Genomic DNA, 16,226 nt, shown 5'->3' on the forward strand with positions numbered 1-16,226 from the left:
TCCTGGCATATTTCACCACTGTTTTCCCTTCCATCCTTTTAACCTAAATTGAGGCCAGGGTTAGTGGGGAGCGAGCTGGACTTTATAATCCTGTGTGCTCACTCTGATAACGCCCCAATTACAGCGGAGTAATCTCACCGCTTCTGTCTGGGCCAGATGTCGGGTCTAATCTAACGGTATAATCTATCACGTTTTCATCTCCCCCGCGCCATATTGAAAACAACATTGATCCATATAAACGAGGCGGGTGAGGCTGCTTCTGAAATACTACGGCTTAACGTGACTGAAGAGCGAATTGGGATTGACTCGAGAGACTGTAGAGTTGTAAACAAAACATGTGGTTTCCATTGGCTGGATATTCAGGCACAAAGCAATTATTGAACTAAATGCAAGTGAACAAACCCAACGCAATTCTGAACATATGACAAAAGTAAACATGTACTTTTTGTGAAACCTTTAAAAAATATATATATATTTTTTGCATAATTAAACGAAAGCCTAGCATGAAATTAAAAACATAATGAGTGTTCAAATAGACCTCCTGTCCCAAAATGTCATACCATAATGAAAATATAGATACCAAACATATTAAATCAATATTTTAATAAAATATTGATTTAATATTAAATCAATATATATATAAAATGTAAAGACAGAGGCAGCAACTCTGTCTTTACATTTTGAGATCTATCTATCTATGAACTATTAATTTAAAAGGGACATATTATGCTAAATTTACTAATGATCTAATCTTGTTACAACAGTATTGCCAAATCATCAATTTTCTCAAAGTTGTATTTGGATTGGTTGATTCATGCATGTTTGCATAATCCTATATGTTCCTGCATTCAAGGCTGGAGTGCTCAAAAAACTGTTTTCATCCATCCCCGCCCACATCCCTGTACTTAGATATAATTATTTGAACAAGAAGACTCCGAGTGATACATGCGGGGTTCTAATATATCACTTAGCCCCTTAAAAAAAAGAAAACGGAACATAAATGACAATCTGTTGCTTGTTACAGTGAAATGTCCCTGTAGAGAGGCTGGGCTTATCAGTTCTGCAGTTTTGAACAGGAAGTCAATGAACCCGTTTGTGTTACTAAGCTGTTTTAGATGAATATTGCGGTTTACAATGAACAAGATGTAAAATGATGATCTACTTATGCTATAGTTCAATACTAAGTACCTGAAAAAAGGCATAATACGTCTCCTTTAATAACCATAAAATAGAAGATTGTAATATATTATAGTACAACTAACATGTCCCTGCATTTTGCCCTCGTCGCGGTCCCTTCTCTGCCTGGTTGAATCCTAAACCTGACCAACACCTGTAAACTCACCAACTAAATATGTCCTCATTAAAATTCGTCGTCGGAGCTCAGCAGCAGAGTCTTTTCGGTGTCGCCGCGGGTGCTGCTGACGGCACCGAGGGTGCGGGACGCGGGCTGCGGGGCGCCCTGCTCCAGCGTGGACTGCTGCGTGTACTGCTGGTACGCCGGGGAGAAGTTGTGGATGGCGTCCTGGACCATGTCTCCGGGGCTCATGGTCTCCTTCAGGCTGCTGGAGATGCTCTTCATGGGGGCACAGTGGCCTGCAGAGACAGGGCAGGAGAGTGATTTAGGAGAGGGAGGACACAAAGAGAAGAGAGAAGGGGGCAGAGCGGAGGGGGTTTATGGAGAGTTAAAGTAATGGAGGATGGAGATGAAAAGAATGGAGTGCCACTGGTGATTTACAGGTTTAGCTTCGCAAATGGGAAAAGGGAAAGGAGATTAAGTGAGGGCAAAAAAAGCAGGGCGTTTACAAAAAACAAAAAGGCATACATCTAGGGGAGAAAAGTGTGCGTTTGAGAAAATGAACTTTTTTTTGGGGTGGGAAATTATATAGACAAAATATTTACATTGGAAATGTAAGACAATGAGTGAATTAGTGAACCTACCAAACTCTCCATAAGTAGGAGTAGGTCCTTTAGAGTGCAGCAGAGAGGAGACAGAAATGTAGATGGGTGTACAGAAAAAGTGACCACGACAGTTTCAATGTTTAAGGAGACATTATGCGATTTTTAAGAGCTAGTTAGTTTTCATTTACTTACTTTTAATGTTTAAATTGATTCATGCATGTTTGAGTGTCCGTTTTCACTCAATAAACGCAAACTGTTCAACTTCCTTCTCTGATTTTGTATTTTATTATGTTATTTTTAACATTAATATAGTCAGTGGACCCATTTAAAGTCATATTATGATTTTAAAATGTCCAAAATATTAAATAATAAATAAAGCACACAAAATCATGATGTCTTCTTTCTTCATATATAAACTCAGGGCTCAGATTAAGGATTTTCACTTGTATAGCGGTGCTGCTAAACAATCTGTAAATTTTTCCAAATTTGAAAAGCAATTTGATATTTGCATAGCAAAACACGAAAGTGACTGACAATCAATATTTTCCATTGATATAACACAAATATGTATTTTAAATGTATTTGTAAACATTCTATTAAAAAAAAAACTCTTAACAAATTAACTTTTAAACACTTTTCAATTTAAAAATAAAACAGAAAACTTGCAAATGAAATTAGTTGTTGAACAAATGAATCAACACAAAGTCAGATGACCTTATTTACAACTTTCTTCCATATCATCATCAATCAGATGACTATTTGCAAGAGTCTCATTTACATATTAATTGTTATTACACTCACAAAAAATATGTGTTAAGCTTCTGGTGGAAAAATAAAGGTTGCTGTGGTATCCATCGTGGTGTATTTTATGTGTTATTCAAATTGTTCCGCTCTATTTGACGTTCCATTCCATTTTTCGTTTTGCTATTTGATGACGGTCCCTAAGTACTCTCGTCTCGGCTCCGTCTGCACATTCGGATCAGTGTAATTCACTGCGCCCAAAATACGCATCTGATTGTTAAAAACGAGGTTGTAGTCACTTGGCAGTGTAAATATGAGTATTTTGGCCGTGAATGATCTGCAAAGACTTTTGCGTTTAGGAGCTATTGACCTCGGAAGTCCGAATCTGTGAATATGACGCTAACTTTACCGCACGTGGCTCCTCCCGCTTTCAGCCTCGATCTGTGACAGCAGCGGGACTCGTCAAGTCAACACAGGATCCTACATTGTGTCATGCCGTTGTTGACGATCTATTGACGAGTGATCAGTACTTTTAGGCGTTTTGGTTATACAATTGAACACGTATTTTTGTATCGCAAAAGCTGCGATACAAAAGCCCTTTTTTCTGACAAATTCATCGCATTTGAGTGAAATTGCGTCGCATTTTGCGATGCGATACCGCTTATTCTGAACCCTGAAACTATACATTTATATCCTACTGTTTTTAATAGTTTTCATAATCCTTCAAGTTTGAAATGCTGCCGGTTAAATTAAATGCATTTTTTTAAGATAAACATCAACATTAAATTTCATCAAACACCTGTCTATTGATCAGAACCTGTTTTCAGCCCCGTCTTACCTTGTAAATCTAAACTTTTGTCCACGTAAACTCTGTAGGTGAACGCGTGTCTCAAGGCTAGCGCCGCAAAGAACATCTCTATACAGATGATAAAGTTCTGGTAACCGGCGGCAACAGTCCCCTCCCCCACCGACACTTCCACCGAATTTATCTTCGGAATGGCTCCGCACTTTTCCAGGATGGCCAGCAGCATGCCTAACCACAAATAACAAAGTAATCACGGTCAAAATACTGCAATCGACGTGTAAAATGCTGCGTGCTGTGAGTGCTGTGTTGAGTGTACCGTACCTTGCCAAAAGGACAAGAAGATGATCGATTTGACCATGAGGAACTTGAGCATGGGGCTGTAGGGGCTGAGCAAGTCCCTCGCGGCAAAGTAAAACAGGAAGAGGGCGTAGAGAGCGAGGCTGACGGAGATGTTGTTGATGATGGTCACGTACAGGTAACCGCTGGCAACGCTGTAATGACAAAACCAAAAAGAAAAGACAGTTAGCTTCAGGAGGTCAGGGCAGTGGAGCTTCTGGGGTTTGATAATGCCATGTTACAGGTCACTTACTACATTTGCCCACATTTAGCAGTGTGGGATTAAACCCTGAGCAGTTATGTAAGATGGTGATGAGAGGATCAGCAATTAATATACAAATTGAATTAAAAGATGCAGACTTTTGCAATTATTTACAACAATACTCAAGGTAAGTGCAATTTGTCTATATTTACCTGTATAAAGTTTTATTACTTCATGGTAAAGTAAAGTCAAGTAAAGGTATGGACATGATAAGAGTGAATGTACAGTATATCTCAAACACAAGACACAATAAAGCTTTTTGGATCTTGAATCTTTAAATAATTCTATATATTTTATTGATTTAGCCTATTGTCAAAGTACTGTATGTCTCATCCTAATAAAGTTGAAGGTGAAGAACTATAATGAACTGAATCGCTTCAATGAATGTACAGTACTTTAAAGTGCCTCTGACAAGTTGGACTACACGTTGAAATAAAATGCCTTTAATGTTTAGAGGGTCAAAAAATTCTTCATAAACTTGTGTGATGTCACTTCCTGTCATTAACAACAGATTTTTCCACTTTTTCTCCACAAATAGCTACTTGATTGTTGTAAGAATATAATTTAAATTCGTGACAGGTATAAATACTCCAAATAAAGTCAAAATTACAAAATCATAAAAACATTAAAAAAAAGTCATAAGTACTATAAGGGGAGACCGACCACCCGCTTGTCTCCATTGAGATATTATAGCTTTGTCAAGAATATTCCAAAGTATAGCATTAAACATACTGTATCTGTCTTGCATTTATTCAGTTGTTTTTATTGCTAAAAAAATACAATGAAAAATACTGTGAGTCTTCTGACCTGTAACTTGACCTAGTGGTGTCACATACTTGTCTACATTGAAATGAATAACTTTAATTATACTGGGGAACATTCTGGAGATAAGTAGAAAAAAGAAAAGAGTGCTTCTTTAACTTTTGGTTGCTCCCTTTTTTCCTATGCATAAGTTTTGAATTCATGTGTGTTTTCATCAATTATCTGGAGAAGAAGTTATCATTTTCGAGCTAGATTCTCCAAGTCAGCTCTAAATGTGTTGCTTTTTCAATTGCAGTGCTTGGAAGCATGACTGAACTAAATCAATTCCGCTTTTGCCAATAACGTTAGTCGTAAAACAAAGACATAAAGGGTCTGTACTTGAAGTCTCCGTCCTTGTATTTGCCGTAGGCCTGGAGGACCACGGTGATGAGGGCCATGAGCGGTTTGACCACACAGAACTGCAGCGTGGCCTGTTTGCAGAAGCGCAGGAAGACGATGGAGTAGGCCTTCCCTCTGAGACAGCACGTGCCGTAAATGCAGCTGGACCTGAGTGACACGAGAGGCGTTTTACATTTACAGGGCAGTCGAAGAAACGTGATACGAGATAAACCAAAGATGACCTACTCGATGGACTTGCCCCGGATTTCGGACATGATGGTGCTCTCTCCTCCCAGGTACTCGTAGCACAGGCTTAGGAAGTTGTAAATCACAAACGCTGGAAGGAAAAAGACAAATGCATACCTTCATTATATAGTCACCAAAATCTTTTCATGTTTTTATTCTTATTTTTACTTGTGTGGCTCATCTTATTCAAAATTAACTAAAATAAGCGTTTAGCCTTGCTACAATAGTGTTTCCTCATCATTATTTTACACAAACTTGATTCCAGGTTTGTCTTGCAATTCGGGTTTAAATGCTCCGTTTTCACCTTCCCCCTATCCCCGCCCACATCCCTGTACTTAGTTGCAATACGTGTAGAAATTTAAAATGTCACGTAGCCACTTTTCAAAAATAAAAACTTGTTACAGTGTTGTGAAGAGACGGGGCTTATCAGTTCGGCCGTTTTGAACAGGAAGTCAATGGACCTGCTTCTATCACTAAGTCGTTTTGGATCAATATTGCGGTTTACAATGAACAAAATGTAAAATGATGATCGACTTATGTTATAGTTCAATACTAAGTACCTGGGGAAAAGCATAATATGTCTCCTTTAAGACAAGCAAGATATCATTCAACAGCATCTCTAATTGGTGAATGTCTTTTCCTTACTTCCATATGATTTCTCTTCCTGCTTTATAAGGTAGGCATTCAATCTCATTTAGGGCTGCATGATTTTCACAGTATAACAATTGCAATTTAAAGAAAGACTGGAAATAACCCAGCAAATAAAGCTTTAGCTTTTTCTTAAATTTTTGTTGTTTATAGTGGTCATTCTTTTACCATTACATTGCAGTCTTTGTGATTTGATAATCGCACCTGCTCGAATTGTAATTTCCTTTCAATACACTGTGCTGCCCTTTTCTCAGTGTTCGGAGTAAAAGGCATTTTCTTGAACCAGAACGATTTACAGGCAACTTTACATGTAATACATGACGAAAACCAATATTTCCCAACAAATTATACTTTGCTGGTTCTAAGTAGACAATACGACTTTGATGTGGGTTGCTCTGATGTGGCCAAAGATAGTTAAACATGAGATTTCCCATGTGACTTCCCTTGAGAGCAGTCCCTAGCAGTGCACAGGTGGATTATGGGTCGTCTTTGGGTTGAGCTCATAAAAACAGCAGTGGGATAATCCTGTTAGCCGCGGGGGAATGAGGCGTTGTGTTTCGGAGAGCTCGTACAGTGAATGTGTTTGTGTAATGGAGAGGTAGGCTGAGGTGACGACATGGGCGTGTTGTAAACTGTACACTGGGCTTGTGCGCGCGCGGGTGCGTGTGTGTGTGTGTATGTGTGTGTGTGTGTGAATGCAGCAGGAACAGGAATGTTGCAGTAACTAAACGTGTTTCTGCAGCTTTTACATCATATTTCTAGGCCAAATATTTTGTGGATAAAAAAAAAACGCTCTTGATTTGACTTATTGGAAATGGTTAGAATGACTCCAACACAACAAAGCACATAGTTTTGTTCGTATTTATATGAAATTATTACAAAAATGGAATTCCTAGCTAAAGCTGCAGTCCTCTTGAACATTACGACTTCCGACTTCAGACATTCCAACTGAAAACTGTAACACATTGGGCTGATGCAATCTCTAGGCTAAAGAAATGCAACGGTTAAAGCACATTTATCAAACATGTTAGATATCATGGGGGGTGCACGGTGGCAAAGGTGGTCTCTTGGTGGGCTCTTGCCTCCCAAGATGGGAGGCAAGAGACTCAAGAGGCAATAGACTCTAAATTGGCCCTAGTGAATGAATGTGAGAGTGAATGGCTGTCTGTAATGTCTCTGTGTTGGCCCTGCGACGAGTTGGCGACGAGTTGGCCACTGTCCAGCGTGTTCCCCGCCTAAGGCCCGAAGTCACTGGGATTGGCTCCAGTCACCCGCGACCCCGAAAGGGAACAAGCGGCAGATAATGGATGATGTTAAATATCAGAATATTGTCCGATTTGACTCGTCAGAAGGGATGTCACGATATAAAACTTTTGTGTTGAGATTATGGTGAAAAAAACATGATTTAACAATTATTCATGATTACTGAGACTTTGAGTCTTAAGTGAAATCTTTGATTATTTTTTCATTCTCTGAAAGGCAAAATAACCAAAACAGACATTTATATTTATTTATATTTTTTGGACGCTAGATTGAACTAAAAAGACGCCACGATTATAATTTTATGTTCAGATGATTGTATTGTAATCTGAATCATCACAATTGTAGATTAACTGAATCATCTTGACATCCCTGTTTGTAACTAATGTTTACATAGTTTACTACTAGCTTATTTGCTGTTATAATCATTGTTGTAACACGTCACAGTTGATCTCGTAGGTGAAGTGGGAGTCCCTCGACCAGCTTCCACTTCACAAGTAGGATTTACCAGTTCACGCAGGGTTCAGTTTCCAGTTGCCTGGAACACACCAGTAATCCGAAAATCCGAAAAAGAGGTTGGCAAAATATTACATTTTTGATAATTTTGTGAATGTTGTTTGATGGGGGAGGTCAAGATTATTCGGGAAGAACTAATAAATAATAACTGTCAGTTTAAGAAGCAAAATTAAGTCTTTTTAATTTAATCTATAGTCTAAAAAACGATTTAAATATAAAGTACTTTTCAATCTGACTGCTTTTTTCATATCTAACTTTATTTCCTCAATAATAAAGTTAAATTTTGTAAAGCTGGTCCCAAACATGAGGAATAGTGGCATGTAAGACAATGGGAATAAAAGAAAATTTAAGATTTCCCTGTTGTTTGGTCGTGAATAATCATTAAAGCATGATTTATTTATTTATTTTCGTATTTTGAAGATATGCTAAGTTTGAATATCAAATATATCGTTCAAATTCTACAACAAAAAAGCTGATTAAAAATAAAATGCAAAAAAATGAAGTGTATAAATATATACTTCAACACATATTGTTGAACTATAGTAATTGGGACACTTAAAAAATATATATATATATATATTTTTAAGTCAATATTGCACAACCCAAATACCAACCATACTACCTTGATGAAAAACATAACACCAGGAAAAACATTTGACACAAAAAATGGATTGCAATTGGCAAATAGTCAAATTGGCAGAAGAAAAAGCAAATTAAACATTCAGGCCAAACTAAGTCAACTTTGCACCACTCGATCACACTTCATTTCTCTGTGATTGTTTCACCGTGAGCATTTGCCCGTTACACTGTGAGGCCAGTTTATTGACTTCCTGAACTCATGGCTGTATTTCACGTCCACAGAGTGTCAGCTGTTTACCACTGCATTTCTCGGCGAAGCCCCAGTGGCTGCAGCAGTTACCACGGTGATACGGTAGATGAACACACAATGAGACCGGAGGCAGTTTGGTGCAGGAAGGTCTGAGCGATGCCTTTAGTGTGAGAGATGGGCAAGATTTGTGAACGCAGTTGCCATGCGACAGGTTGGTCATCCATGCTCGCTTAGACAGAGCAGGACAAGAATGGAAAAATACTAGAGGGCAGAAGGGAAAGCGAAATAAAGAAAAAACGTTGGAGTAGATGTGGTACAACAGACAGAAACCATGTGTCTGTGGGCGGGACACTTCCTGCTCCATATCGGTCCACATCTGAAGGAGGAACACCTAATCTGACGCAGGCAGGAGTGTCGCCATCAGCCTATTTCTGTCCTCAGCGTCACAGGAGCAGAGGTGGCAGCTCAGCACAATAGTGTTTCAAAAGGCTTTTCCAGCTCACCATAAATGCCAAGAAAAGATGAAATTTTGCACTTAACAAACTTTTATTGGCTGCTCACATTTCCAAAATCCAATGGGTGACTAGCACACGGGAGTTGGGTCTAGGGATGTCACAATTATTAGGTTAATAACTGTGATTATTCAGGTCACAATATAATCGTAGAACCAAAAAATAATAATAGTGACAAGTTAAGAAGCAAAATTAAGGTGTTTTTTTTCAATATACAGCTTAAAATATAGACCTAAATGTAAAGAACCTTATTTTATCTCGCTGTTTTTGTCACATTTAACTTTATTTTGTCTTTCAGAAAGTTACATTTCATAAAAATTAAAGATTTCACTGTTGTTCAGTCACATTCTCAATAATTGTGAATAATTGTTAAATTATGATGTTTTCACATAGTCGTAACACTAAAACTTGATATCGTAACATCCCTAGTTGGGTCTAGGTTGGGCAAAATTGACAAAAATGAATAATGATAACATAGATAGTCAGATAATATTTGGTCAATTCAACAGAAATGTGTTCAAATGTCTTTTTAAACATAATACTAAGGTCTAATTATAAGACAAATGTGAAATGTCTATAAAATCTATCACAAAAGTGCAGAAATGTCACCTTAAACTCTTATTTGAAAGTTCACAAAGGCTTTTCTGCAGATACTTTTACTACAAACAACTAGGGTAACAGCTGGGTATGCCAAGAACCTCACGATACAATACGTATTATGATACAGCAAACTTGATACAATACGCGTCCTTATTCACAATATCCCTTAAAACCGGTGTTAAAAGTTTACTAAAATTATGTTTTGATTAAGTAGAACAACAAAATGCATTAGAATTTCATGTTCACACTGTCCTCAATATCAGAATACAAGTGTCCCATGATGGAGTCACATGTTCAGTTCCTCAGAGACTCAGCCTTGTTTCAGCAGTCTGTAGGTTCAAAAGTGTAACTCGGCAATTTATAATGACTTTGTGTTGTTTTTAGTGTATCACGATACGCATCTCTGTATTAATACATGTATTGCCAAGAAGTCCATCACGATATCGATATATTGAGCACAGCCCTATAAACAACACACTCAATTTTGCATATCTTGAAAACAACAGTCATGATCAATAAACCAACCGCCTCTAGTGGGTCACATCAATCCAAACGTTGGTGGTTTCTTTATATCTGCGACTGCCAGAGCAAATTGCCCTTGTGTCCTTGGCCATGGAATTTTGAGGAGCATATCACGGGAATGTGTAAAGTGTAACTGTGATTGGTGGTAGTGGGAACACCTTAACACTACTGACTGTGGAGCCAATGACTGGACTAGGAAGAGACGGGTGGATCCTTCCCAGAGCTTGTACTCAAACACAAAAGCACTCAAAGGCTCTTACCCTCGTAGCAGTCGCGCACTGTGCCAAAGTAGACGTAGTACTGGTCATTGGTGAAGAAGAGCAGGCTGAGCCATGAGTCGAGGGCATAGATAGGAACGATGAAGAGGATGCGGACGATGTGCCGCTGCTCTCGAGGGGAGCTGTAGAAACGCAGGTGCATGTAGATCTGCAACACACAGCAAGAGGCCAAACCTTTAGTACAGTTCAAGGACATTCTTATTGTCCATGTAGTGACTTCATTGTTTCTCTTCTGCCAAACCAAAAACATTTAGAGGAGACATATTATTTACAGATAATATTGAAACTGTTGCTTTAGAACTGTTACATTTTACAATCTATTCACTTTTGGAGTGATAACTGAACATTTACAATAACGCACCCGTCCCATGGAAAATAATTATTCCCATTCAATTTTGGAATAATGTACTTGGGTCTCAAAACTTCTACCATGGACACAGTGGATGGCTGTCTAACATTTCCCTTTCTGTTGTTGTTGTTGTTGTCGTTGTTGTGTTTTTGTTTTCTGTTAAAATAAAGAGGAAAATAGAAACAAATAAAATAAAACTATTATCAGATTCTCATGATCAAGAACATTTAAATGAGTTTTTGTCAATACTGCCTATCCGTATCTGTGGATGGTATCAGACATTTTTTTAATACATTATTTTATTCATGCAACTGTAGGTATCTTTTAACCAATAAAAGCCAGATTGATATTACTACGCAAATAAATTAGCTCTTTAATATAAATCTGGAGTGGCACCAGTTGAAATTGCTCAGGAAGAGGAGGGACTTATAGTGGAGATTTAGCCAATAACAGCACCCAATTGTCATGCTACAAAAACAAAGCGTTTTATTATTTTATTTATTTGTTTTTTGCTAAAAGAATGTTACCTTGCTACCTCGCTAACAATTGTTGATCAAATGCTTTTGTTGGTAAAAAAGTAGCAAACCTTTCAAGATAAAGTCCTGTGCGTTTGAAAACTTAAAAACCTCGGAAAGATAATCTCACAATGACTCAAAACAGACTTGTTTTTATCTTAACGATGTGACGAGAGTGTGCAAAGTCTGACGATGGAATCAAACTCTGACATTGTTTCAGATTCTGTGAGAAGAATCACTGCTTTGCTCTTGTTATTGCCCAAAGCGTTGTCATTGGTGAGATCGAGTGTCTCCTTCCTGTTTGTGTGTAAGCTAATTGTACTGTTAGAGACACCTGCCGAGGGGTTACCAAGCAACCGCTGCCCCTCCCCACGCCTCAGACCATAGCACATGTGAACGGATTGCATATGTCTGAACAAGGCCGCATCAGCTGTGTGGACCTCAGTCATTTATTGCTATTTGTGTCATTTTGTGTTTAACCTATTTTGATTTTAAAAACGTACAATAAAGTAGGTTTTAAACATGAAACTTAACACCGTAAGGCTTTAATCATGGCAGCATGTATCGTTGGATGCAGCACAAGGATTTTGAGGCCCACAATATACTGCTCCTTCATATAACTGTAGTTTAAATCAAATTGTTGAATTGTTGGATGTGTTTAATAATTAATTGTTGGATGTGTTTAAAACTGGCTGACAATGTGCTGAATATTATTTCCCTATTGTTATTTCCCTATTGTTCAAGCCACTTACTGACCAGTTTAAACGCTTGTACTAAATAAAATAGAGACAAATAGTTGATGCACTATGAATTTACGTATCTAAAACTGACCTGATGGCATGTGAGAATGAGCGCTGTCCACACGAAAAACCCCGACACGGCCTGTGCGGCTGGGGTCATGAGGAAGATGGGAGAGTCCTGGCTTAGCAGAGGGGCTTCTGGGAGCCATGAGATGTTGGGACCGGTGGGGGACGCCGTGGGAGGGGGTCCGGGGGCCACCTCCAGGGGGTCGTCCTCTCCCAGCCGCTCCAAGAAGGGCACGTCTCGCCTGGCCAGTTTCAGCATCTGAACGAGACAATGAACGGCCCTTTAGATGATGATCACACATTCTATTTCTGTTTACACATAGAACATCCTGGAACTCCAACAGTGACTATGGCGGGACAACTGCAGTGGAAAATATGTATTGATGGCCAGAAGAAATAATTAACTTAAAATATACAGTCCATTTAGGTTGTTATCTGGTTGAGGTATGTATAAGCAAACAGTTCAGACTTTGTGTCAGGATGGAATGGCCTTTCATTGATTGGAGTTAAACTACACATATTGAAATTAACTTATGCTTCTGACACAAGGACAATAAAGCAGTATACTCAGTAAACCCTTCTCTAAACGTACAATATCATAAAAATCAATAAATAGCAGAGAGAAACACAGTAGCAGCTGGTTAGTGTAATGAATCACAGAAGTTACTTATTCAACCCTAAACTGCTCAAATCTCAAAAGCAAGTACAAAAGGTTCCACACTAGTTTAAAGTGAAAGTATTTTTATTTATATTTATTTAATTTTTTTATTTTTATTTTATACTTTTTTGTATGGAACTGTCCAAATAAAAATCTGTAGTTTGGTAACAGGAATGACAGTAACAGGAGTGACATATTTAAACAATAATTTAATTATGATGAACAAAACTTTTTAATTTATGCATTAACAGGAATGATGTGACAAAAATGCCAAGTAATCCCTATCCCCATTACAATTTTGTAAAGAGGAATTAGATTTGAATTGATTAAACATTATTGAAATTAGTTGAAAATGACTGAATATGACAATATAATAAAATAACATTTGAAAATCTGCTGTAATAGTGAGTAAAATGCGCACGTTTTTTTTTCTTTCTGGTGGATCCTATGCGACCTGCTTGTATTTTATGTATTGTATGACATTAATCTTATCTTATCTCCATGGATAAAACAACGTCTAACAAAGTTTAAGCTATACGTTTTGTTTTTGAAAAAGAAACATTTCACCCTCGACGTTCCTGATTTAGAATCCATATTCATAAAAAAGCTTTCATATTCACGCAAGTGATTCGAATGGCTCGAAGGATTAATAAATAGCACTTTTAAACTGCCAAACCAAATACCATATAAGCAGATTTTACAGACCAACTACCCTGACATTCCCAATCTGAATCGCAGCCTAATCTTTTATTTCTGCCCAGTGACTGAAAGGAGATTCCGTGGCCCACAGCGGGGACAATGTTGGGCGGATGAGAACAAAAGGTGACATATTCAGTGCTTCTTACGTTTGAAGGCAGCGACTGAGGCTGAGCTGGACTTAAAGTTACATAAGGAGCCACACGCCACTGTCTCAGGCTATGTTTGCTCTTTTATCCTGGCTGACAGATAGACATCAAGCAGACGGCTCAGCTTGAGGAGCATGAAAACCTTTACGTTTTGTGTCAACAACAATGGGATGATGTAAAAAACAAACAGTTAGGGCAGGACCATAGAAAATAAAATAGTGATCTACTAGAATTGTGATTAGATTAGACGTTTATGCTTTCAGTTCGGGATTCAGTTCACATTTTAAACACATCCAGGACATTTGGGAAAGGACTGAACTGCTAAAGTAACGATTAATCTAAATAACTGTCAGTAGTTGACTATTGAAATAATTGTATTTTGAGAATTGTAATCATTATCTGGACGATACGGGCACTAAAACAAATACTCAAAAGCCGTTTATAACAAAGACAGTGGCTTTATTAAATCAAAATGTCAAAAACGACATAAATAATTCACTTTAATTGTAAATATTCTCTCTCTTGAATCCGTCCGACACCATATTTGAAACTTTATTTACTCAAAAATATGCAATGTTCAATAAAATAAAAGAAGTGAGAAGAAAATGTCGCTGGTTGTATATTTCAGAACATGAATGTAGAAGTCTAACAGGCATTACCATTATTGTATGGCTATTTCTGGCAAACTCCTTGATGTAATAAAATAGGTATAAACGTATCCAAAATCAACAAAAGGTCCATTAATTCTGCCATGAACTCTCTCTGTGTGTTGAGGTTTGACAAGCCACAACACACAGGTCATTTATATTGGTTTACAGGCCATCAGCACATTGAACAAGGACAAGTGAACAAACACACAATGCCAGTGACAGTGAAGTGTGCAAAGGACATCTGTGGGCTTCATTTAAAAGACTGAAAAGGCCGGACTGTGGCTGTGAGAAGGGGTCAGGAATAAAGCAACAGATGGACAGGCGTTGATTATTCAAAATGGGCATAATATAGGATATATCAGATCGAGGAGGATTATCACAAAGCAACAACAACAACTTATATCATTAACTCCTCTGGGTGCTGGTTATAAATGGTTTCACTAACAAAGAAGACATTCAACTATAATTATAAAATAGATATGACAACAAAGTGCACGGCTCACCTTGGTTTGCACAGATCCACAACGGTGCGCCTGTTCGCTCTGCAGTACAAATAGGCTTTTGTTAGACAAAAACAAGGCTGGAATAAAAGAAAATTAAAGTTCAAGTCTCTTAAACGCTTTACTCACCGGGTTAAATGCTGATGGAATGGGTTAATATAGAGGAGTTGCCCGAAAATAACGGTAAAAAGACTTAATTCCTGCTCAAAGACGCTGCTCCCCGGACATCCATGTTGAAGTGCCCCGGACAACCTTTCTGTCCCCCAAAAAAAACTTAACTCAAAAGTTTACCCCTCATGATCGAAGACATTTTGAAATCTGTGTATTATTTTCTAACAGTTGCGAATCGATAACATGCTAGTTACGCGTAAAGTAGGAAAAGCTAAACAATAAACCTCGGTTCTCCACTCGCACCGTTCGCACCACTGACTCCACAGTTAAGAGTAGCGTTCCCGTCGGATTACTGTAGATCAGGAAAGCCCCGCCCACTTTGCGTTATAAAGCAATGACGAACGAGAAAAACTCAACAGCTCCCGCCTACTCTTTGAGGATGACCAATCACATTAGACCTGAATGATAACCAAGGGAAAGGAAAGGTGGAGCGTGTGCGCATGCGTAAAGCGGTCTATTCTTGGCCGCAGCAGCGTGTGGGTGATGTTCTGAACATTAGCTTTGCACGATTTTTGTGTGTAGTACTTTGGCTTCCTGTACCAAATACGGAGTTAGAGCATAAATACATTTCCTGTTATATGATTTTATAAAATGACATACAAATAAATAAATTATAGCCTGTGTTCTAAATAGAAAGCAACGCTGTAACTATTTAATAACTAGGCTAGGCCTTAATTAGCCTTAATAAAAAATAAATAAAAAGAAAAAATAAAGTTTGGGTAATTTCCAAGCCAATATTATTCTTGATAAAGGGTTTGTTCATTATTAAGTATGTCTCTGTTCGTGCTTTATTAACTAAGACGTCACAAAGGCGCCGGTCCAGCTGGCAGCCGGTGCAACGCTCCGCTTTTATTAAATTTCCTTATGTGTGGACAATAAAGGATTATCTTAAGGCTATTAACAGTTATAATGAAGTGTTACTATAAAGAATATATTGTGATATTAATTATAAACCAATTTGCATGTAATAATACGTTAATTATGTTTTTTAAATTATTATTTAACTTACTCTTGTTGTTTAGGTACAACTAAAACTGGATTGGAATTTGATACGAAACAATATACAGGTTACAATTTGAAATAAAAGCATGGAGATGGAATTTCATTTCATAATGATCCACATCATGACAGTAAACTG

The 16,226-nt window shown here is 37.9% G+C and overlaps 1 protein-coding gene across 2 annotated transcripts; it reads right to left on the minus strand.

Moving 5' to 3' along the window:
- Nucleotides 1-774: 774 nt before the first annotated feature.
- Nucleotides 775-15,372, minus strand: tmem184ba (transmembrane protein 184ba). 2 transcript variants are annotated; one of them, XM_072456110.1, is made up of 10 exons: nucleotides 15,036-15,372; nucleotides 14,921-14,957; nucleotides 12,290-12,523; nucleotides 10,577-10,742; nucleotides 5,430-5,520; nucleotides 5,184-5,351; nucleotides 3,767-3,936; nucleotides 3,479-3,673; nucleotides 1,939-1,965; nucleotides 775-1,593 (listed from the first exon to the last, which is right to left on the minus strand). In XM_072456110.1, exons 3-10 carry the CDS (start codon nucleotides 12,521-12,523, stop codon nucleotides 1,361-1,363), a joined length of 1,284 nt encoding a protein of 427 aa, XP_072312211.1. In that variant the 5' UTR covers nucleotides 14,921-14,957; nucleotides 15,036-15,372; the 3' UTR covers nucleotides 775-1,360. The 2 variants fall into 2 exon arrangements, with proteins under 2 accessions (XP_072312211.1, XP_072312212.1); XM_072456111.1 differs by lacking the exon at nucleotides 1,939-1,965 and having other exon boundaries at nucleotides 833-1,593.
- Between the last annotated feature and the right edge of the window lie 854 nt (nucleotides 15,373-16,226).

The sequence above is a fragment of the Eucyclogobius newberryi genome, unplaced genomic scaffold (assembly GCF_026437365.1).
Source record: "Eucyclogobius newberryi isolate DKJ021-1_F unplaced genomic scaffold, fEucNew1.0.hap1 SCAF_20, whole genome shotgun sequence".
NCBI lineage: Eukaryota > Metazoa > Chordata > Actinopteri > Gobiiformes > Gobiidae > Eucyclogobius > Eucyclogobius newberryi.